The sequence below is a fragment of the Elephas maximus genome, chromosome 5, assembly GCF_024166365.1.
Source record: "Elephas maximus indicus isolate mEleMax1 chromosome 5, mEleMax1 primary haplotype, whole genome shotgun sequence".
NCBI lineage: Eukaryota > Metazoa > Chordata > Mammalia > Proboscidea > Elephantidae > Elephas > Elephas maximus.
This window is the reverse complement of record NC_064823.1, coordinates 118,239,241-118,265,796: the sequence shown is the minus strand read 5'-3', so window position 1 is coordinate 118,265,796 and position 26,556 is coordinate 118,239,241. Positions and strand designations below refer to the sequence as shown.

Sequence of the window (26,556 nt, the reverse complement as noted above, 5' to 3'; positions counted from 1 at the left end):
AATGCAGAAGCAGATTTTTTTTTTTAGTGACCCACTATCATGGATCCATGTATCTACGAAAAGAATTTCCGACTAGTTCTAGTTCAAAATAGATGATTTCCTTAAAACATGAATTTAACTTCTTTTTAAGAGAGGACTTCATGGCATAGAAAATAGAAGTTAGGGAATGAAAGCATTTTTAGAATCATCACCCTTGTCTTAAATCAATGAACTATGTCTTCCGAAAAAATGCCTTCCAATTTTTCTTCTTTTCATAATGGCAAACATCAACACAGCAAAACAGGATGCCATTTTTCTAAATAAATAAATCAATGATGTGTCAAAAATTAACAGATGAGTTAATATACTCGGTGCTATCAAAACCAGATGGTGCTTCCTAATAGTCATCCTGTTCAGTCAATCCCTGAATATTTTCTGGACCATCGGTATATAAAATAGGGTGCTGCTATTTGTGATGGCAAACAAAAGCAATCATGCCTGCCAAGCACATACTATAACAGGCAGCATTTCAGCTCTGCTAGACAGAAAGTAATTAGAATGCTTTTAATGTCCAAAAGAATGATGCTGATAGGCTGCCACAGATGTGTAGATTTATGAATATTTATATGGTGGTTTATAGCTGACACTTTTATCAGTTGAAGAAGATAAAATATCTGCCTGACTCAAAAGCTTGACAGTCAGGTTAATAAAATCTCATTAAAGAGAATGACCTATGCAATTATATAGGATTTATTGTAATTCATTTTTGATTGTACTCTGCTTAAAGATGCAATTTCCCATTTCCTGATGCCAAATTTAGGCTGCATATCAAGATCTACGTGGGTTTTAACTCTAAGCCTCCCACAGAGGAAAAATATGCTTTTAAAACCATGGTATATTACCCCTTTTAAGGAAAATTACACTCTTCACAGGATTTCATAAGGATGTTGAAAAATCTATTTTTAATCACATGTTTCTCCACTCAATGGTTTATGGCTCTTCATTGCAAATAAGATTCCCTTCAACCCCTTCCATGGTTTCACTGCCTTTACTCTGGCCACTCAGTTATGTCTCTTCTTATATCCTTGACTCATTACATCACACTAATGTTTGAACTATTATTAGTTTACTAGGTGGCCTGAGACATTGCAAAAACAGTTTGTGAGGGTGCAACAGGCAAACCACCTCCAACACAACACCACCATCATCCAGGACGCTAAAGTGGCCCTCTGTCCGTGCACACGTGCTCATTGGTTCAAAGTGGAACCACTGCCTCCTCAAGGAACCAATCAGCTCTTCATGGGACTTCCCTCTGATGGCTACTTTATCACTACACCTATGAAGAGATGCCTTTGTCCATCAGTGATGGATATTATGATCACAAATTGTGAAGTCTAGTACATACTGTGGTCATTTTTTTTTTTTTCTTGCTCACAGGCTATTTTCCTCACTGAGTGGAAGAAACCCAGCATCCAATCTTCATCTTTCCAATAAGCACATGCCTTCCTGCTCTTGGTGCTATCAAGCTTGTCCCTCTATGACTTCTCTTTAAAAAAGAAGTAACAGCCCAAGAATAAAATGAAATACAGGGAAGTTTGAAGGGCACCAACAAACTCCTTTTCACTCCTTTAGGATCAGTGAATTTGTGGTTTCCACCTGGGAACAGAGACAAAATAAACCAAACAGGACACTGCAAGAAACACCAAAAGAGACCTTTAAAACAAGGTGAGAAAGGGGAAAAAAAAAAAAAAAAACTCCACATAAATGAAAGAGAGAAACTGGTAGAGTAGGAGGGGCGATGAAATGGATAGGAAGTGATCGGTGCGCAAAAAACAATAAAGGGAAAATAGCAAGGAAAAGAAAGGTTAAAACTATGGATAAAAACGGAAATGGGGGAGGCAGATACATATTTGTAAAGGGAAAGTAGAAGACTGAAAGGCAGTCAGCAAGGAGGAAAAAAGGCAGTAAGATGAAAGGAAAGTATCTTAAGAGATCAAAGACTGATCTGAGCAAATAAAGATGCGGGGGTGGGGGGGGCAACCAATGAGCATGGTAGAACTGAGGTTACCAAGAAGGAGTTAGCAAAATATAGAACATAGGAGAAGAATCCTAGCTGCTGGAAGACAAAAAATAAAGATGAACCAGAGCTGGGGAATAAACATGGGCATGAACAAGAAAGAAGAAATAAGACCCCAAACCTAGAGAGAAGGCAAACCTCATTAAAAAGGGGGGAAAAACAGAAGAAAAATGAAAGAAGAAACTGGAAGTAGGTGAGTAGCCTAAGGATGAATATAAAAACACAACAGAGTATTGGGCCAAGAGCAACTGAAGAAAACCCCACAAACAATGAGGCTCACATAAGAACCCCACTCAAAGCTGTCAAACATCTCCAAGTCAGCGAGGGATATGACAGAATAAGTCTTCACTACAACCTGTAATTAGATTTTCTTTCTCAAAACCAATCCTTCATGTGTCAAAATATTGACAAACAACAGAATATTAGCTTAGGCATCCATAACTCATTTAGAGACAATGGTTATATTTTCATTAGAAAAAAAAGGCCTTGGATTCACTGATGCACAGAATTTTGGGGGCTTCAAAGTGCCATACCAGGCCTGAGCCATAACTTCTCGTTCTGATGAGCTGGATAAAGGTGGCTGCGCGTCTCCAGGGTGCGGAAAGTAACCTGGGCCACAGACTCCAGGCTGTGGCCTTACCACCAGCCCATCTCCTTCCAGCAGCCTGGCAGGAGAGCTGGCTTTGCCCAGGCGACCGCCGGGAGGCTCCGGGGAAAGGAGGGGAGTCTTCGACCCAGGGGTTACTGATCCCCACGAGGCATTTCTGCGGGGCAGGGTCGAGATGCTCCCAGAAGGGCAGGACCCCGTGGCGCGGCAGTCAGCGTCGCACGGGTCGGAGGGATGCATGTGGGTGTGGGCGGCGGGGTCTGCAGCGCCGGGGACATACCCCTCTGCTCCCAAGTGCGCACCCGAATTGGTGAGGAGGAGGCCGGTGTTTTACGCCCACGGGTTAGGACTATGGGGTGGGTGGGGAAAGAGGAACACATACAAAGTGGCTGAGAAAAAAGCAGCGCACGTGTAAGAAACACCCAAGAGCCCAGAGAAAGGAAGGAGAAACACAGAGAGAGCCCGACAGCGAGCTGGAATGGACCGGCAGGGTGCGAGCGCAACAACCAGGTGGAGAAAAAGTGGACTAGAAGGCGGAGAAGTAAAATCACAGAGAAAAGAAATGGAGGAGAGAGGGAGAAGGGGGAAGAGAAGAGGAAAAAAAGTGGAAGGAAAAAAAGCAAAGCAGTGGAGGGTAAAGGGAAGACGTCCCCGTAGAGCCACCAGAGCAGCCCCAGCTTCTCCGGGAGCGGCTGCGGCTGTCACCCTAGGCGTCCGCCCCCCACCCAGGCCCGCGGCCTCGGTGCCAAGGCTGCCTCCGGGTCCCCCGCTTGAGCCATTCCGGCAGTCGACCCGCTACGGCCACGATTCCTGGGCGCGGGCTGCGAGCCGCGGAGCCACCCGTTCCGAGGCGAGCGCCGTCGGAAGTCCGCAATGAAGCAGCCGCGGCGCCGGAAAGTCCTCCAGAAGTTGCTGCCCGCGCGTGGGGCGCACAAGAAGGCTTCCGGGGTGCACTCCGACGGCCCGCCTCTCTGCCGGATATGCGCGCCCCCCTTACCCTCTTCGCGCCCCTCCCGCCGGACCAGGCGCGCGGGAGGGAGTCCCCGGTCCCCAGCCGCTCCTTTGCGCGTCCCCTCCACCCACCCCGGCCGTGGCGGGCAGGAAAGTTGTGTCCAAGAGTTGGTACCTGCACTGAGTTCCAGGCTACCGCCGTCGCTGCTCGCGCTGCTGCTGCCCGCGGCCGCCACCGGGCCCGGGCCGTACCTGACCACGGCTGCGAAGGAGGACGACGGGGTGGCAGCGGGGGAGGCGGGCGGCGGCGCCGGAGTCCTCAGGTGGCCCTGGGACGCGGCGGGCGTGCAGGACGGCGACGACGACGAGGCGGCGGCGGCAGCCCGGCCGGGCCCGGGGGGGTAAGAGCTCTGAGCCTGGAACTGCTGCTGCTGCGGCGGCGGCGGCGGCTCGCTGCTGCTGATGGAGACCGCGGCGTGTGGCGCGAAGGGCGGCGGGGGCGGCGGCGGCGGCGCCCGGACGTGCGGCAGCTCCACCAGGGTGGGTCTCTCGTAGCGCTTGACCAGCGCCGGTCTCTTGCTGGGGAAGGTCTTGAGGACGCTGTAGGGACTGCGCTGCTTGTAGATTTTGGGGACGCTGGGCCCCTCCTCCGCCGACTGCATCTCCTCCTCCATCCTGCGCCTCCGGGCCAGGCCCCCTTCGCACACCCCCTCCCCGCCGGGCGCCGGGTCCGAGGTGCCTCGTCGCCCGCCCGCCGGCTCTGTCCGTGAGCGCGCGTGTGGGAGGGTGTGTGTCTGTGCCGTGGCCTCCGCCGCCGCCGCCTGTCGCTAAGGCTGGCACCGCCGAGCCCCCGCGCGGGGGGCTGCAGCCCGAGCGCTGATTGACAGGCCGCCTCGCCAATGCCTGGAGGGAGAAAGGAGGTAAAGTGCAAGTGTTTAGGGTAATATCTGCTAATGATAATGGGGGCGGGGCGGGGCCTGGCGCCGCAGCGGGCCGCTGGTCTGCCCGCCGGCTCTGCGCCTCCGACGGGGAGGGCAGGGGAAGCAGGAGCCGGGACGGGGCGAAGGGGGGAGGCACCCCGGTAACTAGTGAAAGGGGCTGGGACCAGCGTTCCGGCCAGGGAGAGGTGACTTCTCGGACTTACGGGATAAATATTTTGGAGCCCCAGATGTGGTCTTGAGGTTTCTGCTGCGGGCGGAGTCCAGCTTGCGAAGCCGGATTCTGGTGACCCCTGCGTGACCTAAAAATCTCGGGTTTGCACTAAGGGGTGGTATAAGTTGAGGCGGGGTGGGTTCGCGGGCGTGTATGGCAGGGGGAGGTATTGCAGCGAGTTCTGCCAATCGGGAATTGCTCCTCCAATCTTCTGCAAAGAAGTCTTGAAGGGCTTGGCCCAGGTCGCTGTGCAGTGTTCGCGCCCCTAGGCCCTGCCCTCGTCATGTTCCTGACCTCCGAGTTCATGCTGCTCATAAAAGCGCACCGGGCATTGGATTTTCACATTGTTTCATTGGCTCCCCGTAGGTTTCCCCTTATCATCCCGTTCTATCGATGAGAAAACCGAGACACCGGGAGTTTCAGGGACCCAAAGTCAGACATTCAAAAGTGTGTGGCGAGTTGCACCTATCCATCAAGATTGAGTTCAAAATCTCACTTCTCATAGCCAGAACTCTCTGCAATTGAGGGGGAAAAAAATGACCTGACCTCTCCCTTTGGAATGGTGATTGGATACCTCAAAGGATGTCATTTTATATATTAAAAGGAACCAGTTGCCATAGATCTGACTTACACTCATGGCCACTCCATGTGTTTCAGGATGGAACTGTGCTGCACGGTGTTTTCAGTGACTGATTTTCAGAGGTAGATCACCAGCCCTTTCTTCCAGGGCACCTCTGGGTGGACTTGTACTTCCAACTTTTTGTTGGCAGTCAAGTACATTAATCATCTGAACCATCCAGGAATTCCATTATACATATATCCACTGCTTGTCTGTCAGGTTGTGTACTGTGGTGGCCAGCATGTTGCTGTGATGTTGGAAGCTATGCTACTGGTATTTCAGATACCAACAGGGCCACCCGTGGTGGGCAGTTTCAGAGGAGCTTCTAGACTAAGACAGACTAGGAATAAGGACCTGGTGATCTACTTTAAAAAAATTGACCAGTGAAAATCTTATGAATAGCAGTGGAATGTTGTCTAGTATAGTGCTGGAAGATGAGCTGCTCAGGCTGGAAGACACTAAAAATATGACTGGGGAAGAACTGCTTCCTCAAATTAGAGTTGACCTTAGTGATGTAGATGGGGTAAAGCTTTTGGGACATTCATTTGCTGATGTAGCATGACTCAAATGAGACAAAACAGCTGCAAGCATCCATTAATAATCAGAAAATGGAATATACCAGGTATGAACCTGGGAAAATTGAAAATCATCAAAAATGAAATGCAACTCATGAAGATTGATCACTATCCTAGGCATTAGTCAGTTGAAATGGACTGGTATTGGCCATTCTGAATCAGGCAGTCATATGGTCTATTATGCCAGGAATGGCAACATGAAAAGGAATGGCATCACATTCATTGTCAAAAAAGAACATTTCCAGATGTATTCTGAAGTACAATGCTGTCAGTGATAGGACATACACCTACAAGGAAGACCACTTAATATGAATTTTATTCAAATTTACACATCACCAAAGATAAAGAAATTAAAGATTTTTTACCAGCTTCTGCAGTCTGAAATTGATCAAACATGCAATCAGGATGCATTGATAATTACTGGTGATTGGAATGGGGGAAGAAGGATCAGTAGCTGGAAAATATGGCCTTAGTGATAGAAATGATGCCGGAAGTCACATGATAGAATTTTGCAAGACCAATGACCTATTTATTGGAAATAACTTTTTCAACAACATAAACAGTGACTATGCACTTGGACCTCACCAGATGGAATATACAGGGATCAAATTGACTATATTTCTGGGAAGAGATGGTGGAGAAGCTTAATATCATCAGTCAGAGTAAGGCCAGGGGCCATTGTGGAACAGACCATGAATTGCTCCTATGCAAGTTCCAGTTGAAACTGAAGAAAATTGAAATGAGTTCACAGGAGCCAAACTAGGACCTTGAGTGTATCCCAACAGAATTTAGAGACCATCTCAAGAATAGATTTGATGCATTGAACAGCAGTGACAAAAGAGCAGATGAGTTGTGGGATGACATCAAGGACATCATACATGAAGAAAACAAAAGGCCAATAAAAAGAAAGAAAAGACCAAAATGGATGTCAGAAGAGACTCTGAAACTAGCTCTTGAACGTAGAGCTGCTAAAGCGAAAGGAAGAAATGATAAAGTAAAAGAGCTTAACAGAAGATTTCAAAGGGCAGCTCTAGAAGACAAAGTAAAGTATCATAATGACATGTCCAAAGACCTGGAGTTAGAAAACTGAAAGGGAAGAACATGCTTGGCGTTTCTCAAGCTGAAAGAACTGAAGAAAAAATTCAAGCATAAGAGTTGCAGTATTGAGGAATTCTGCGGGCAAAATGGAAACCCAGTTGGTGTAGTGGTTAATCGCTACGGCTGCTAACCAAAAGGTCAGCAGTTTGAATCCACCAGGTGCTCCTTGGAAACTATGGGGCAGTTCTACTCTGTCCTATAGGGTTACTATGAGTCGGAATCAACTCAACCACAACAGGATGAGCAGGATGGGCAAAATATTTAATGATGCAGGAAGCATCAAAGGAAAATGGAAGGAATATACAGAGTCATTATACCAAAAAAGAGTTGGTCAATGTTGAACCATTTCAGGAGGTAGCATATGATCAAGAACCAATGGTGTCTTAGTTATCTAGTGCTGCTATAACAGAAATACCACAAGTGAATGGCTTTAACAAAGAGAAATTTATTTTCTCACAGTCTAGTAGGCTAGAACAGAATGCTCCTTAGAAGCAAGGATGGTGAGAATATGTCTCACATACTTTGGACATGTTGTCAGGAGGGTTGAGTCCCTGGAGAAGGACATCATGCTTGGTAAAGTAAAGGGTCAGTGGAAAAGAGGAAGACCCTCAATGAAATGGATTGACACAGTGGCTACCACAATGGGCTTATTAAGCATAACAATAATTGTGAGAATGGCACAGTTCTGGGCAGTGTTTCGTCTATTGTACATACGGTTGCTATGAGTCAGAACTGACTCAATGGCGCCTAACAACAACAACAACAAAGTAGGTTAGAAGTCCAAATTCAGGGTGTTGGCTCCAGGGGAAGGCTTTTTCTCTCTGCCGGCTCTGGAGGAAGGCCCTTCTTGTCGGTCTTCCCCTGGACTAGGAGCTTTTCCGCTCAGGAACCCTGGGTCCAAAGGACATGCTCTGCTCCTGGTGCTTCTTTATTTGGTGGTAAGAAGTGTCCCCCATGCCCCCACTTCCCTTTCTTTTTATCTTCTGTAAGGTAAAGGGTGGTGCAGGCCACACCTCAGGGAAATTCCCACACCCCAAGGAAATACCATTTACATTGAATCAGGGATGTGACCTCAGTAAGGGTGTTACAATCCTACCCTAATCCTCTTTAACATAAAATTACAATCACAAAATGGAGGACAACCACATAATACTGGGAATCATGGCCTAACCAAGTGGGCACATATTTTTGGGGGACACAATTCAATCCATGACAGATAGTATTGAAGGAAGAAGTCCAAGCTTCACTGAGGGCATTGGTGAAAAACAAGGCTCCAGGAATTGAGGTAATACCAATTGAGATGTTTCAACAAACAGATGCGACACTGGAAGTGCTCACTTTTCTATGCCAAGAAATCTGGAAGAGAGCTACCTGGCCAACCAACTGGAATAATTCCATATTTGTGCCCATTCCAAAAAAAAGGTGATCCAACAGAATGCAGACGTTATCGAACAATAACATTAATATCACATGCAAGTAAAATTTTGCTGGAGGTAATTCAAAAACAGCTGCAGCAGTGCATCGACAGGAAACTGCTAAAAATTCAAGCCAAATTCAGAAGAGGATGTGGATCAATGGATATCATTGCTGATGTCAGATGGATCTTGGTTGAAAGCGGAGAATATCAGAAAGATATTTACCTGTGTTTTATTAACTATGCAAAGGCATTCGACTGTGTGGATCAAAACAAATTATGGATAACATTGTGAAAAATAGGAATTTCAAAACACTTAATTGTGCTTATGAGAACCCTGGACATAGATCAAGAGGCAGCCATTCGAATAGAACAAGGAGATACTTTGTGGTTTAATGTAAGGAAAGGTGTGCATCAAGGTTGTATCCTTTCACCATACTTATTCAATCTGTATGCTGAGCAAATAATCCAATAAGCTGGACTGTATGAAGAAGAATGGGCCACCAGGATTAGAGGAAGACTCATTAACAACCTGAGTTAAGCAGATGACACAACCTTGCTTGCTGAAAGTGAAGAGGTCTTGAAGCACTTACTGATGAAGACCAAAGACTACAGTCTTCAGAATGGATTATACGTTAGCACGAAGAAAACAAATATCCTCACCAATAAGCAATTATCATGATAAATGGAGAAAATATTGAAGTTGTCATGGATTTCATTTCACTTGGATCCACAGTCAACACCCATGGAAGCAGCAGTTAAGAAATCCAACAACAAAACCATTTCCAAAGCCCATTTTTCAGACAAAGATTAGACAGGCCTATAAAACAAATTACACACATGAGGAACGTGCTTCTTTGAATGAAATATACGAGACCAATTGGACAGCTCCTGCCCAAAAGCAAGATGAGAAGGCATGAAGGGATAGAACTGAAAGAATGGGCACAGGGAACCCAGAGCGGAAAGGGGGAACATGCTGTGACGTTGTGGAGATTGCAACCAATGTTACAAAGCAATATACATATAATTCAATGAGAAATTAACTTGAGCTATAAACTTTCACCTAAGACACAATAAAATTTAAAAGTAAATAAATACAAATAAAAGATTAAAAAAAAATCCAACCACATGTTGCCTTGGGCAAATCTGCTATGAAAGACCTCTTAAAGTATTAAAAACAAAGATTTCACTTTGAGGTCTAAGGTGTGCCTGACCCAAGTTTCAATTGCCTTATATGCATGCGAAAGCCAGACAATGGTTGATGAAGACCAAAGATGAATTGATGCCTTTGAGTTATGTGATGTTGGTGAAGAATATTGAATATACCATGGACTGCCAGAAGAATGAACAAGTCTGTCTTGGAAGAAGTATAGCCAGAATGTGCCTTAGAAGTGATGATGGCGAGACTTTGTCTCACATACTTTGGGCATGTTATCAAGACGGACCAGTCCCTAGAGAAGGACATCATGCTTGGTAAAGTAGTGGGTCAGCAAAAAAGTGTAAGACCGTCAATAAGATGGATTGACACAGTAGCTGCACCAATGGGCTCAAACATAGCAACTATTGTGAGGGTGGTGCAGGACCAGGCAGTATTTCATTGTGTTTTATATCGTGTCAATATGAGTCAGAACCTACGTGATGGTGCCTAACAATGGTATGTGTATGTGTATATACATACACACGTCAATGTACTTGCAAGATTAAAGTTGTCTGAAAGCTCTCACTTTCTACAAGACCCAGCCAGCTACACACTGCAGCTGAGCCACCAAGCAAGGATTTCTGGAGGGTGTATAATTTCAGTAGTTGTTTGCATGAGAGAGAAGAGACTCAGTGGTTCTACCCGTGGGATAGATGTGTCCTCAAATTTAGGTGAGTGCTCTGGTCTCTTGCAGCTGTTCTTTGGAGCAGAGGGTCCGTTTCTCCCTCCTATTTCAAATCACCCCTCCCCTAGGCCAACTCCAATACCAGCATACTCCCTCGACGTTTGATTTCTAGCCTCCAATTTTTGTTCTCCAGGTTGTTGTTCTGTGTGTGTCTCTTGTTTCATCCATGACCCTCATTTCTACACTATGAAGTTCCTCCCTTTTCAGAGCTTTCCTTTTAGTCTTGGGAAAGCGGCCCATTTTCTTCTTCTGGGGGCTGCAGGTGCTTGGCCGCTCATTTCCCAGATCTCTTCTCCTTTGGAAGCCTTCTCTTTCTTCTTTCCTGGTGCTGTTTCTGTGTTCCTCCATTCTGGGCTGTCTCCTCTGCTGCGGCCTCCTCGGATGGTGCTCTGCCCCCTCCCCCCTCCATTTATTAGAGATGAAATAAATAATGCCATAAATAAAAGTATTTGGGAGTCCAGGAACTGTCAGCGCTGATTAGGGCATAGAGGACATTTTCTTTCTCATTATGCAAAAGCATTTCATGGGGAAATAAAAGAGGTTTCATTGTAACTCATGCATGTCATATTTCAAGGAATTCAAGATATTAATCATATTTAACATTATTTGCAACGTTTCTCCCTGGCTTCTGAAAACTGCTAAATGAGGACACATGGATCACTAGGAAAAAGGGAGACAAGCATGAGAGGGACAGTTAAGAAATAATGAAATGCTAGTGAAAGACAGAGAGAGAGAATGAGATGCCAGGGAGATGTTTCTTAGGCACATAAGTGAGAAATGGAGGAGCTGCTTCTGAGATGTGAGACAGCTGAAATTGAATGATATACTGGAGGAAATAAATGATAACAAACCTCTCCACACTTTCCTTCCTATAAAGCTGTTCTGAATTTTGCATTGAAATGTTTCCCTCCCTCTTTCCTCCCAGACAATTTGCCAGTAGGTCCTGGCTTTGGAGAAGTTGGGGTGGCAGTGGTGTGTTGGGGAAGGTTAAAAAGGGAGACATCCTTCAGTGCTTCTACTGAAGTAATCTCCTGGACCTGGAGGCTTTCTCTTCTGTTTATGTATCTTAGTTTGTATTATCCTCACCTCTTAGGCACTGTAAGAGACTGTGAACAGTGCTTCTGTTGTTATATTTTACCAACTAAAAAGGACCTGCCATCCTATACACTAAAAGGCAGTTGTTTCTATAAAACTGGAAGCTCATATTAGTGGTTTAGCTTAAAAAAAAAAAAAAGAACGAAAGAAAGAAAAAAGAGGGACCCCAGAGGAAAAATATTAAAAATTTAAAAATAAGCAGCTTTCAAATCGTCATGCCTGGTAGTCACCTAATCCTGAGTCCATAGAAAAGTGAAATGTTTAATTTTCAGTCTTTAGAAAATTGGACATTTGCACCAAGTGTGGAGTTGAGCTCAGTTCTATAATTGTAACTGACCACTTATCCCTGCCTAGGATTGTATTTAGCTGAGTATTGATCATAAAATGTACTGAATCAAAGTGTTTATAAAATCCCTGGTAGCACTCTGTAAGCATCTTGCTCTAAATTATAGTCTAAATTATCAGATGGTGACTTTGCTGATATCTTCTCTTGGGGGTCTTAGAAGGGCTGATAGAATGTAATTACCCACATACGTTAAACCTTTTACTCTTATCTTAAAAAATGGAAAAAAAAAAAAGATAACTTCTAAAAGCCAAATGGCTATTTATGGACAGGGTGATTTTTTGATTGGCAGCATGTCAATTCCTTGAGCCACCTAGAATATAGCTTTTAAATAATAATGCAACCATGGGAAATGCTTTTTATTTCACCAATTTCAATGATATTTAATGAGATTCTGATTGACTGTTTGATCTCCCAATGTTTTGTGCTACTTTTAATTCATTAAGTATAATAGAAAAAAAAAGTAATTGGAATAAAATTTTGTGACAAGATAATGACCTTCCACTTTGAAATTAAATGTCTGATTAGCTTCAACATTTTAATGCTGAGATGATAGTGCAGCAGGAACGGGAGTGAGCATACTATCATTTGACGGAAAGTGACTAAGGAATACTCTTTTGTTTTTCCCATTGCATAAAAAAATGGTGCGGCAGCCATAGGATCACGGACTCATAGGGCTAGAAGGGACCCTGGAAAGCAAAATAAATAAATAAATAAATCAAAAGTATTGCCATGCAGTTGATTCTGACTCATGGCCACCCTGTATGAGTAGAACTACTCCACAGGGTTTTCTTGACTGTAATCCTTACAGAAGCAGATCAACAGGTCTTTGTTTTGCGGAGCTGCTGGGTGGGTTTGAACCACAAACCTTTAGGTTAGTAATCAAGCTCAAACTGTTTGAACCACAGAGACCTACAAGGGACCTTTGTTGTTGTTGTTGTTGTTGTTGTGTGCCATCGGGTCAATTCTGACTCACAGTGACCCTATAGGACAGAGTAGAACTGTCCCATAGGGTTTCCAAGGAGCAGCTGGTAAATTTGGACCACCAACTTTTTGGTTAGCAGCCTGAACTCTTAACCACTTTGCCACAAGGGACCTTAAAACCAAAAACACACCAAACCCACTGCCGTCAAGTTGATTCCGACTCGTAGCGACCCTATAGGACAGAGTAGAACTGCCCCGTAGAGTTTCCAAGGAGCACCTGGCGGATTCAAACTGCTGACCTTTTGGTTAGCAGCCATAGCACTTAACCACTACGCCACCAGGGTTTCCACAAGGGACCTTACTGGTCTTTTATTCTTGTGACTGAGTTATGCCCATAGCTTTTCTGTCAAGTGGTTTTATAAACCATGCTTAGACACCTTCAGGGATGAGGACCTCACTACCTCCAGAAGCATTATTTACTCAGTTATTTATGCAACAAACATTTGTTGAGTGCCTACTTTGTGCTAGGTACCCTTCTAAGCAATGGCCAAACAGATTATAAGACCCTATTTTTTTTTTTTTTTACTATTATGGAATTTGCTTTTTGGTCAAAAAGTAGGATGATAAGCTACTGAATTACTGAACAAGATTATTTCAGATTGTTGTTTTTAGGTGCCATCGGGTTGGTTCTGAGTAATAACGACCGCATGTACAACAGAAGGAAACACTGCCTGGTCCTGCACAATCCTCATAGCCGTTGTTATGCTTGAGCCCATAGTTGTAGCCACTGTGTCAATCCGTCTCATTGAGGGTCCTTCTCTTTTTTGCTGACCCTCTACTTTACCGAGCGTGATGTCCTTCTCCAGGGACTGGTCCCTCCTGATAAGTGTCCAAAGTATGTAGACGTAGTCTCGATATCCTTGCTTCTAAGGAACATTCTGACTTACTTCTTCCAAGGCAGATTTATTTGTTCATCTGGCAGTCCATGGTATATTCAATATTCTTCACCAACACCATAATTCAAAAGCATCAATTCTTATTTGGTCTTCCTTATTCATTGTCCAGCTTTCACATGCATACGAGGCAATTGAAAACCTGTGGCTTGGTCAGGTGCACCTTAGTGTTTGAGGTGACATCTTTCCTTTTTAACACTTTAAAGAGGTCTTCTGCAGCAGATTTGCAATGCATTGTTTGATGCAATGCGTCGTTTGATTTCTTGACTGCTGCTTCCATGGGTGTTGATGGGGCATCCAAGTAAAATGAAATCCTTGACACCTTCAATCTTCGCTCTGTTTATATTTCAGATATAAACAACTATATTAAAGGAAAAAATAAGGCAGGTGTTGCTTTTTTATTATTATTATTGAGGGTGTTAAACTTTTGGCAGAATGATCAGAGATCTCTCTGAGGCTCTGCTCATTTGAGTTGAGAGTTGACTCATGAGAAAGCTCCAGCCGTGAGAAGAGCAGTCCACGCTAAGTGACAACAAGTGCAAGAGCCTTAAGGTAGGAACAGGCTTGATGTTCTCAAGGAGCTGAAACAAGAGCTCATAGTGTCCTGGAAAAGGGTGGAGTGAGGGGATGAGGCTGGAGAAGCAAGCCTCAGGAGCTAGACCAAGCAAGGCCTTGCACACCAGGGTGAAGAGTTTGGGATTTATTCTAAATGCAATGGAAAGCCACTGGAGGTGGTTATGGCAGGGAATGACATGATCAGATTTATGTTCTTAAAAGATAATTTCAAAAAAAAAAAAAGGTAAAATCATGACTGTCATACAGATATAAAAATGAACACATGTTAAAGGTTTTATTTAACTTATTCAATGAGGGCATTGAATTACTAAACCAAAAAAAAAAAAAAAAAAACCCAAACCCAGTGCCGTTGAGTTGATTCCGACTCACAGCGACCCTATAGGACAGAGGAGAACTGCCCCATAGAGTTTCCAAGGAGCGCCTGGTGCATTTGAACTGCCGGCCCTTTGGTTAGCAGCCGTAGCACTTAACCACTACGCCACCAGCATATTCTAAGCAAGGTAATAAAAGTTCAGACTGACATGGAATAAAAGAATATTGAATTGAATGTGCAGATGGAAACAAAATTTTTTCCACAGGGGTGAGAAGAGGGGTGGTTATATCAAATAACCACCACTGCAATCAAGATACAGATCTCTCCATCACTACAAAGATATTCCTTGTGCTACTTAAAAAAAAAAAAATTGTTACTGTTGAAAATATGCACTGCAAAACATACACCAATTCAACAGTTTTTACAGGTACAATTCAGTTTCATTGATTACATTCTTCGAGTTGTGCAAACATTCTCACCCTCCTTTTCTGAGTTATTCCTCCCCCGTTAGCATAAACTCACTGCCCACTAAGTTTCCTATCTAATCTTTCAAATTGCTATTGTCAGTTTGATCCCATATAGATGGATCCTAATAGAGTGTAATGCTCAAGGCAAACAGTCTTTACTAGTTAAGCTAAACTATTGTTTGGTTTTAAGATGACATCAGGGGATATTTTTGGTTTAAGGTTTTAATGTTATCTCAGGGCAATAGTTTCAGGGATTCATCCAGTCTCCATGGCTCCAAAAAGTCTGGAGTTCATGAAAATTTCAAATTCTGTTCTGCATTTTCTCTCTTTTGATCAGTATTCTTCTATAGAACTTTATGCTGCTTTTTTATTAGTCACATTCACTCCCCTCTCCTTCACTATCCCTAGCCCTGGCAACCACTAATGTGTTCTCCATCTGTATAATTTTGTCACTTCAAGAGTGTTATGAAAGTGGAATCATACAATATGTGACCTTTTCAGATTTTTCACTTAGCATAATGCCCTTGAGGTCCATCTGAGTTGCGTGTTTCAATAGTTTGTTCCTTTTTTTGTTGAGTAGTGTTCCATGGTATGGATGTGCCACAGTTTGTTGAACCATTCACATATTGTAGGACATTCTGGTTGTTTCCAGTTTTTGGTTATTACAATGAATAATCATGTACAGGTTTTTGCATGGACGTAAGTTTTTGTTTCTCTGGGAATAAATATCCAGGAGTGCGGTTGCTGACTCATCTTACATTATATTAAAAGATTCATTCTGCTTTGTGGGCAATGGTCTGTAAGGATCAGAGTGGTAGCAAGAAGACGATTTCTTTTCAAAGCAGCAGCTGAGTGATTCTTTTAGAATATAATCGTGTCTCCCCTCTGCCCTCTGTTGGCTTCCCTATTCCTCAGAGTAGAATTCTCACAATTGCCAATTTAAGGACCCTCATGACCTGTAAACACCCCTTTCTTCCCTTACCTCATTCCTTCTACCCTCTCCCTCACTGTACTTCAGTCTCACTGGTCTCCTTGAATAGGGCAGAAATACCCTGTCTTAACACTCTCACTCCCAATAATCCTTCTGTCTGAAATGCTCTTTCCCCAGATATCTCTATGTTGTTGTTGCTGTTAATTGCAGTCAAGTTGGCTAGTCAACTTGACTCATGGTAACCCCATGCACTGGAATGAAATGCTGCCTAGTCCTGCACCATTCCCATGATTAATTGTGGATTGAACGTTGTGATCCGTAGGATTTACGTTGGCTGATTTTTGGGAGTAGATTGCCAGAGGTTTCTCTGTTAATCTGGAATCTCTGCTGAAAGCTGTTTCAGCATCATAGCAGTACTCAAGCCTTCACTGACAGAGGGGTGGTGGCTGTGCAGGAGGTGCTGAGAATCCAGTCTGGGTCAGCCACATGGAAGGGGAGAATTCTGCCATTGAGAATCCAACCCGGGTCTCCTGCTGGAAGGGGAGAATTCTGCCATTGAGAATCCAACTCGGGTCTCCTGCTGGAAGGGGAGAATTCTGCCATTGAGAATCCAACCCAGGTCTCCCGCATGGAAGGGGAGAATTCTGCCATTGAACCGCCAGTGCCCACCAGATAGCTGCATAGCTTCCTCCGTTACCTCCTTCAGGTCTTTGCTCAAGTATCACTTTCTCAGTGAGGTTTTCCCTAATCACCCTATTTACTATTAGAGCTTCATCCCCTACCTCACACCTCACTCCCCAGAGACAGCCTATTGTATTTTGTGTAGCACTGAACAGAGGGAAGATTCCTTGCACTGAACCCAAATTTGCTGCTTTTGTTGGCCCTTGGGCTACTCAGAGGAAGTTAAATTCTCTCCCCATTCATTCTCTCTTTAGAAAGAAATCCACAACAGTTTTCTCTATCCTTCCTGTGATTGTTTCCAGGCCCTTTACTCATCTCTTCGCTCTTTTTGGAATGGATACATCCTTTTAAAGTAGAAAATCACAGTCATCTTTGATCTAATTACTATTTTTCTCCACTGTAGTTAGGTGCTGTCTTGGTTATCTAGTGCTGCTATAACAGAAATACCACAAGTGGATGACTTTAACAAAGAGAAAGTTATTTTCATATAGTTGAGTAGGCTAGAAGTCCGAATTCAGGGCACCGGCTTCAGGGAAAGGCTTTCTGTCTCTGTCAGCACTGGAGGAAGGTCCTTGTGATGCACCAGTCTTCCTTTGGTCTGGGAGCATCTCAGCTCAGGAACCTCAGGTCCAAAGGAAGTGCTGTGCTCCCGGCATTGAGGTATGAGGTCTGCCTGTGTTTCTGCTTGCTTCTCTCTTTTGTATCCTCAAGAGATTGCCTCGAGACACAATCCAATGTTGTAGATTGCATCCTGACTCAGTAACACAACTGCCACACATCCTCCCTCATTAACATCATAATTAACATCTTATACAAAGTGTAAGAAAATCACACAATACAGGGAATCATGGCCCAGCCAAACTGATGCACACATTTTTGGGGGGACATAATTCAATCCGGGACATTCCACCCTTTGATCCCCCCAAAATCACATCCTTACAACGTGCAAAACATATTTGCCCCATCATATCATAGCAACAGTTTTAACTCCAAGTCCAAAATCCAAAAATTCCTCTTCATCTGTGAAATCTAGAATACAAGTTATTTGCTTCCAAGCGTACAGTGGCAGAACAGGCACGAGCTAGATATTTCCATTACAAATGGGAGGAACTCGAGGAAAAGAAGGGATAACAGGCACCAAGCAAGTCAGCAGAACACATTACATTAGCCCTCAAAGCTTTGAAAAGAACCCTCTGTTCTCTGGGATGATTTACACAATGGCCCTGTCCTTCAGACTCTAGGTATTGGCCACAATCTCTTCATTCTGAGTGGAGGCCCCTCGACTCAGGGCTTCACCTCTACCTTCCAGGCCCACTGAGACGGCAACTCTGCTCCCTTTGCTTTAGGCGCACCATTCTCCCAGCCCATCTGAGTGGCAACTCCACCCTTAGAAATACCAGAGGCTATGGTTCCACCCTTTGAAATCCCTGAGGTCATGGCCATAGCTTTTGAGACTGAGGCAGCTCAGCTTCCTGTGTTTCTTGTCTCTTCAGCTTGCTTCCCAGTTTCTTGGCCTCTTGGCCCTCAGGCCTTAAGCTTGCATCTGCCCTGCTGGGGCAAGTGTTCCAAAGATCGGTAGCTCCACCTATAAGTGCCCAGAGGCACTTCACTCCACCAGGAAGCCTTCTGCACAAAGGCACTCAGCTCTCTCCCTCCATGGGTTGGCTCCAGCGCCATCTGGCACCAGTCTCCTGCTTTTGCTACTGCCAGTTAGCTGCTGCTGCTGGTCTTCTGCTGCTATTTCTCACCATCTGCACCTTCTCTGGTGTTAACAGTTCTCCTCATTTCCTTTTGAGTCTTCTATCTATTCACAATTTTAAAACCACTTCCACAATTTAGGTATCTGTTAGAGTAGCACTCCACTCTCTTGGTACCAAATTATGTCTTGGTTACCTAGTACTGCTATAACAAATACCACAAGTGGATGGCTTTAACAAACAGAAATTTATTTTCTTACTGTCCAGTAGGCTAGAAGTCTGAATTCAGGGCGCCAGCTCCAGGGGAAGGCTTTTTCTCTCTGTCGGTTCTTGAGGAAGGTCCTTGTGATGCATCAGTCTTCCCTTGGTCTGGGAGCATCTCAGCTCAGGAGCCTCAGGTCCAAAGGAAGTGCTCTGCTTTCTTGATGATGTGAAGTCCCCTGTCTCTCTGCTCACCTTTTTCTTTTATATCTTCAAGAGATTGCCTCGAGACACAACCCAGTGTTGTAGATTGAGTCATGCCTCACTAACACAACTGCCACCCATTTTCCCTCATTAACATCACATTTTACTACATATAGGAAAATTACACAATACAGGGAATCATGGCCCAGCCAAATTGATACACACATTTTTGGGGGGGACATAATTCAATCCATGACAGGTGCCATCAAGTGAGTTCCAATTCTCAGTGACCCCATGTACAACAGAATGAAACAGTGCCCGGTCTTGCCCTGTCCTCACAATCATTTTTATGTTTGAGCCCATTGTTGCAGCCTCCAGTTTTGTTTTTGTTTTTTTTTTTTGGATTGATTCATTCTGAGGCAGGCTTGCCCCTTTTTGGTGTCAATCTGGCCACTAGCAGTTGTCAACATCAGTAAAAAGAGAGCACCCCTATTCTAGTGATCCAGCAAAAGTACCAGAATTGACTGTCATTGACTAGTTTAGTCTTGCAAATGGATTAGTTTGTATGTTCATTGACCCTTCCAATATTATGATGTTGGGGTTATTTCCCTGAAAGTGAAGAAAACTGAAGAACAAAGAATTACAGAATTTTCCCCAAACTCACAAAGTAAGTCACTGAAGAATTTAACGCAAGTTCAAGGTTTAATCACCTGTTTAATCTAAGTAACCAATACACCTTTTCAGGTTTAGTAAATTTAATCTTTTATTTTCTATTCTTCTCTTTGCTCCAATTTCTAAAAGAGCATTCCTCCCATAAAGCTGGAGGCACCATGGACAAAAGCATGAGCCTGAGATATTAAAGAAAGTGAAGTTGGAAATTAAAGCCAAGAGGGAAAAAGGAGAAAAGAGTCATTAAGAGAAAGTTGTGGAGCTGTGATAACAGAGAGTCAAAGTATGGGTGATTTTGGTTCTAAGAGTTTGCAGTCTCCACTGTTAAGATCAATTTCCCATTTTGCTCTTTCTTAATTCCTCTCTAAAGGTACTGTCATGGAAGAGGAAATGGCCAGTTCATAATGTTAATTAGCGTTTATGCCCAAGTTTTATTCCACAGTACCGCAGGGAGACTGACTTCCATAAAGAAGCCTTTGAAGTACAATCTTCAATATAAGCAACCGGGGGTTTTGTAACATCACATATTAGAACTCTTATAGGAATTTAACATATTAAGTCTATGCCAATTGTCCTCAGCCAAGAAAGCAACTATCTGATGTCCTGGTTGCCTGGAGCATTTCATGGTCTGCTAATAAAGCACCCATTTTTAAAAACCAATAGAAATATTTTTTGTGGCAAAAATTGTGATAATTTTCTGACTGACTTCTCTAAGATCCAGGCAGCTGGACTTTCTGGAGCTGTCTCCTGGGATACAAAAGAGGAAGTTATTTTTTTCTCTTTTGTCTCCAAGAAGCAGCTGGTAATAAATTTCATATATTTCATAAAGACCAACAATGACCCTTTAACTTATTGTTGTCAGGTCATTCAGACCTCTGGGTCTTCCTCTACCCCCCATCCCAGCCCCAACATTATAGCATCGAAGATGAATGATTAGAGTCATAGTTTCTTTTTTTAAAAAACAGACCTTAAAAGAAGTCCAAATTCCTCACTTTTCCTGTGAGGAAACCAAGGATCAGTGCTCAAGATGTGGAGACTTGGTGTCAGAGTGGGTTCTAGAAGCAGGGTATCCTGGCCCTTTTCTCTGCACTGCATTTTCACTGAACTATTAAAGATAGAATTCTGCAAAGGAAGTTTGTACCGTTCACTCTGTGAACCCTTGCTGGATTTTGCCCACCTAGCATGCAATTGACTTGACAGTGCACAACAACAGCATCCATTGTAGGGGCTCTGGTGGCACAATGGTTAAGTGCTTGGCTGCTAACAGAAAGGTCAGTGCTTCGAACCCACCAGCCACTCCGATAGAGAAAAGACCTGGCCATCTGCTCCCGTGAAGATTATAGTCTAGGAAATCCTGTGGGGCAGTTCTGCTGTGTCCTGGAGGGTTGCTATGAGTCAAAATCAACAAGACAACTAACAACACCAAGCATCCACTTAGTATCCATTTGTTTGGGAAGCATTTTCTTTCCTTCATCATATGCAGTCTTTTTTGGACAGTAAATCCAGGAGTCTGTCTTCCCATAAAAAAAGTGCTGAAAAGGACGTTATGGAAGCTCTTTTCACCAGTGTCTTATACTCACTGTGACAAGTACAGTGGAGGAATGACCTAATTTGGTCAATTGGACACTGCCTCTCAGAGCTCTGAGTCTTATGTAATGATGCAAGATCATTTTTCCCACAATATTCCTGCTTTGGCATAGCCTCTGTAGTCCCTATTGCTTGTCCCTGAAAGTTGCCATGGTTCTTGCCTGTTTCTAAGCCTACTTCTCCAGTCTTCTCACTGTTTTTGTGAGTTTCCAGTATCCTTTCAATAAACTCCATTTTGCTTAAGTAAGTTAGAGGAGGGGTTTTACCACTTGAACACCAACAGGTACGGTTTCAGAGTCTTGACCCTAAGAGTTAGATGAGGATCCATTTGTCCCAAATGGCAATATGCCACCCAAGTGTCTGTCACCTGGGTTACCCCTGTGCACAGAAAAACAACCTGGATAGGGGGATGAAGGAAATTCCTCTGGTATTTCTTTGAACATACAGTAATATGGACAATATACTTGCATGTGGTTGACTTTTAGTAAAGATTAATATCTCAAAACATTATCCTCTTCATCCTTAAATCTAACAACTACTGCATTTTCTTCCATCTAAAATATTTCCTATTTGCACTCTTATTTTTTGTACCATTACAAAATAAAAAGTTTTGCTAATTAAAGTATAGCATGCCATCGATTGTAAGATGTGTCCTGCTTTCAGAGATGTTAAAATGTGAAAAGCTGTGTGTCTTGGAATTGAACACGAGATACTGTATGAAGAATCTACAGTGGGTTATGAGATCAAACTCCATTCCAGTTCAAGAAGGCAAAAGTTAACCTCAGTGGCAATGGGAATGGCATCTTAGACCCCTTTTGACATGAAGAATCACTTCTTGATTAAAATAGATCTCTAGTGAGTTGGAATTGACTCGATGACAACAACCAGTTGAATATAAGAAAGCATTCAGTGAGGCTTCCTGGGCACTACTTGGAGGAATATCTCAGGAGCAGTACTCTTTAGTCATTTCATGCCCAATATGGTATGGGTTATACTTTAAGTTGTGCAGAGAGACACAGGTATATATATATATCTGGAAACCTGTAGTATAAATGTCAGGCAAGTTTTATTGGGAAATATACAGACAGAGAAGTGCCAGTAGAGCCAGGAGTCTGCTCTCCCACAAGGAAAGCTTGTGTTGTGTTTGACTTGGGCAAGCTACACACACCAGCAACAGTGCTCCACTAGAAGGTGTTATGGATTAAATTATGTCCCCAAAATATGTGCTGTAAATGCTAACCTCTATGCCCGTGGTTATAATACTATTTGGAAATGGGTTGTCTTTGTTATGTTAATGAGGCAGGGTTAGTGTAGGATGTAGCTTGAGCCAATCTCTTTTGAGATATAAAAGAGATTAAATAAGCAGGTGAGCAAGCAGAGGTGGGGAAAGATTGATGCTAGGCACATGGAGTTCTCCAAGGAACTAGGAAGAGGAAGCTGAAGAGACAAGGACCTTCCTCCAGAGCCGACAGAGAGAAAGCCTACCCCTGGAACCAGTGCTTTGAATTTGGACTTCTAGCCTCCTAAACTGTGAGAAAATAAATTTCTGTTTGTTAAAATCATCCACTTGTGATGTTTTTGTTATAGCAGCTCTAGATAACTAAGACAGAAGAACCCTGCCCCAATCCTGTTTTACATTTTTTTAATAGGGGAGCTGAAATAAAAGGAGTGGACAGCTAGTCAACCTTATAACAATATCAACCTTATAACAATGGGCAATTCCTGATTGAATGTCTTTGTTAGAAAAGGGGACCTTCCTTAGCTCGGCTCCAGGTATCTGTTTGTTTTTCTGTTGAGCAACTCAGGCCTGTGAAGCCTGCTTCTCCATAAGTCACTGAAGCAAGGGGGCAGGGGTGCATAACTGTTAGGAGCATCTATATTAATCCCTTCCACAAAGCCCAAGACAGTACAAAGAATATTTTCTTGTGTATCGTATATGTTGTGGTGGTAATGGTGCTTGCTGTTGAGTCAGTTTTGACTCATGGTGACCCCATGTGCAGAGTAGAATTGCTCCATAGGGTTTTCAAGGCTAAGATCTTTTTTTTTTTTTAATTAACTTTTATTGAGCTTCAAGTGAACGTTTACAAATCAAGTCAGTCTGTCACATATAAGTTTATATACATCTTACTCCGTAAGGCTAAGATCTTTTGGGAGCAGATGACCAGGCCTGTCTTCTGAGGTACCTCTGGGTAGGCTCAAACTGCCAACCTTTCGGCAAGTAGTTGTGCTACCCATTTTTGCCACCCAGGGACTCCTATGGTTATATGAAAACATCTATAAATCAGAACGAGTTATGTCAGTAAGGTCAAATGTCTGGTTTTTTAAAGTCTCCCAGAACTTGTATAATTTAACATATATAGACATATGACTTATGCACAACAGATATGCACACTGGGACACAAACAATGGCTTCCCACTAGGCCACAGACCAGTGGGCCATTGTGTAAGCGACAGTTAAGGGCAAGAGCCTTGAATCACTCCCATTGCACTTGTGGAAATTCCCAATATGCTTTAATGAACCTGAGCACATTCCAAGAAATGCTGAAAAACAACCAAAAACCAAACCCATTGCCGTCAAGTCGATTCCAAACCATAGCGACCCGACTGGGCAGCGTAAAAGTGTCTCATAGGGTTTTCAAGGAGCAGCTGGTGGATTCAAACTGCCAGCCTTTTGGTTAGCAGCCATATCACTTAACCACTGCTGAAGGAGAGTTCGATAAGGCTAACACACCCACTCTCTCCAATACCACCACTGAAAGCATGGTCAGGAAACAAGTTGTTCTAACTGAATCAAACATAAAAAAATATTAAAGATATGTATAAATATGCTTTTAGCCAGTCAATCCTAACCTAAATATTAAAAAATCACCTGAGACAATTCTGAAAAAATAACTGATGCCCAGGCCCCTCACAAAACCCATTAAAACAGGATCCCTGAGGTGGGTGGGGCCTTAGCATTGATGGTTATTCTAATATAAGCTATATTGAGAGCCACTGCTTGAACATATAGGGATGTCACTAGAGTAAACACATCATAGTATCAAGGTGACCACTTGGAAGTCCAGTACACATCGGTATGCCAGAGCATTTTGATGTCTATGAGTATCTCCCTGTCTCTCCAAAGACAGACTAAGTTATATCAGACAGCAGTTGTATCTGCCTGAAGTTGAGGCAAAGTGAGGAATGATGGATGGTTAGAAAAAGAAAGCAACGGATTTAATTCAGAAGAGGATTGGGCTAGCAAAATGACAGGTTTATTGGGTATTTAAAAAAAAAGACTTTTTTAAGAGAGGGAAATACACTGAGCTCAGGGAGGTATTTTCTGTGAGAGGTCATGGCAGGGATTTAAACCTTTAGTCTTTTGTATTATGGCTTTTTTGGTTGCAAGAGACAGAAGTCCAACTAAAACCAGATTAAGCACAAAGGGAAATTTATTGGCTCATTCTACTAGGAAGGAAGCTAAAATATCTCCCAGAAATGAAGAAGGGACTGCAGGAATTAGAGTGCTCAGGGTCAGAAACGGGTGTTTGCTGATTCCAGAAGTTTCTCTCTCCATTTGCCCTGACTGATCTCTCCATGTGGCAGGAAAGATGGCCTCTAGCAGCCCCAGCTTAAAATCCGTAGCAGAAAGACAGCTGCCACATGCCATACTTGGACGAATTGTTGTTGCCTGGGTGAGAGGGTCCTGTTGTGGGCTAGCCTACCAGAATTGCATACGGGGGAGCAATGAGTCCCTAGGGGACACTGGATGGACAAAAGCAGCTGCTGTGACTGATCTTTGAGAGTGAGTGAACTAATAGCTCCCCTTTCAACCTTTAGTAAAAAGCCATATCTGGAGGATAAAAGTGTTCCTTAAATCGAGAAAGAAAGCCTTCAGAATCGCAAGGAAAAAAATGAAAGGACAAAAGAAGGCAATCTTGATGTGTTCTTGTATGCCAGAAATGACAGTCAGATGATTTTATGCTTTGCTGTCTCTCTTTTCTACTTGGTGAAATTTAGGAGGATTGATCTGGACTTGTTTGTTCACGGACAGATACACCTGCACAAACAATGACTTGATGAGCTCGAGACAGACTCCGCTCTGCAAAGCAAGTATTTTCTGTAATATGCATGACAACAGCTGTTACTTAGGTTACTTTCACTTTAAAAAAAAAAAAAGGCCTAGATGTTTGTTGTGTTTTTGTTTTTTCAAGTGAGACTCCAGGCTTCCCAAAGAAGGTTAGCCACAATTCAGAAGCTCAGGACAGATCCGCGGGTGCCATCAGTTACTCCTGCTTGGGGAGCCCCCCTCAATCCTATGGGAGCGTGTGGTTTCAGCCTGTGGAAACCATCCTAGGTGTTCCAGATTTTCCAAGAACTCAGATCTGGTTGAAGTATAAATTTGTTTTTCTGTGGAATTAAGTTGGGGGAGATCCTGTTTTTTCTTTGGTAGAAACGTGTAAACAGTCCCATGTCCCAAGCGTCTCATGTTTCGCCAGTAAGAGGGCAGCATGAGTGTGTTCTGAATAGAAGTGGCACCATCTAAAATTACACTGATGCACTGGGCTACCATCCATTATACATGTGTCTGAGAAGCAGGAGAGCATAGAGGCTAAGAGCATGAGCTCAGCAGCCACTTCATTTGGGTTTTATGTTGGCTCTTTCACTTATCAGCTGTGTGTTCTTGTGCCAGTCACTTAACCCTCAATGTCTTGGCTTCCTCATCTGTAAAATAGGGATAATAATAGTGCCCACTTGGCAGAATTGTTCTGAGGCTTAAGGGAATTAATACGTGGCACATAAATAGTGCCTGACACACACAGTACGCTAGATAAAGATTGATTCTTACCATTGTTATTATCATTATTGTTACTGTTAGCTGCTGTCAAGTCAACCTCCAACTCATGATGATCCCACGCACAACGGGATAGGAGTATTGTGATCCACAGGGCTTTCATTTTCAGAAGTAGATCACCAGGCCTTTCTTCCTAGTCTGTTTTAGTCTGAAAGCGCCACTGAAACCTGTTCAGCATCACAGCAACACACAAGACTCCACTGACACACAAGTGGTCCCTTTGCTTGAGGTGCATTGGCCAGGAATTGAACCCAGGTCTCCCGCCTCAAAGGCGAGAATTCTATTGTCATTATCATTGTTGTTAGTTGTTGTCAAGTTGATTCTGACTCTTGGTGACCGCATGTGTGGAAAGAACTGTGCTCCACAGGGTTTTCAAGGGCTGTGATCTTTGAGAAGCAGATTGCCAGGCCTGTTTTCTGAGGCGCCTCTGGGTGGGTTCAAACTGCCAACCTTTTGGCTAGTAGTATAGTGCTTAACCTTTTGTGCTAATTATGGACTCCTGTCATCATCTTTAGAAAATACAACTATATCGCCTGTGTATATCTTAGTCCAAAATGAGTAACTCCCCATGAGAGGGGTCTTTGAAGTTTAGACTCTTCTGCCGGCCTCTCTCCAAGCTGTGTGAACAGCACAGACCTTGGATAACATTGGCCCTTAGTGTTAGGCTCCACCGCTTATTGGCTTTGAGATCCTAAGCAAGTTGTGTGACCCTGGGCAATTAGGGTG

The 26,556-nt window shown here is 43.5% G+C and overlaps 1 protein-coding gene and 1 long non-coding RNA gene across 2 annotated transcripts in view; one reads left to right on the top strand and one right to left on the bottom strand.

Annotated features, from left to right (window-relative positions):
• The window catches only part of BEND4 (BEN domain containing 4), a 39,533-nt gene extending 35,245 nt beyond the window's left edge, over positions 1-4,288 (bottom strand). The window contains exon 1 of the mRNA XM_049886328.1: positions 3,790-4,288. Within this exon, the coding sequence (XP_049742285.1) occupies positions 3,790-4,288 (499 nt within the window). The remainder of the gene's footprint in view (positions 1-3,789) is intronic.
• LOC126077211 (uncharacterized) overlaps positions 3,645-26,556 on the top strand; it is a 129,970-nt gene continuing 107,058 nt past the window's right edge. The window contains exon 1 of the long non-coding RNA XR_007517680.1: positions 3,645-4,015. This is a non-coding gene — a long non-coding RNA (uncharacterized LOC126077211). The remainder of the gene's footprint in view (positions 4,016-26,556) is intronic.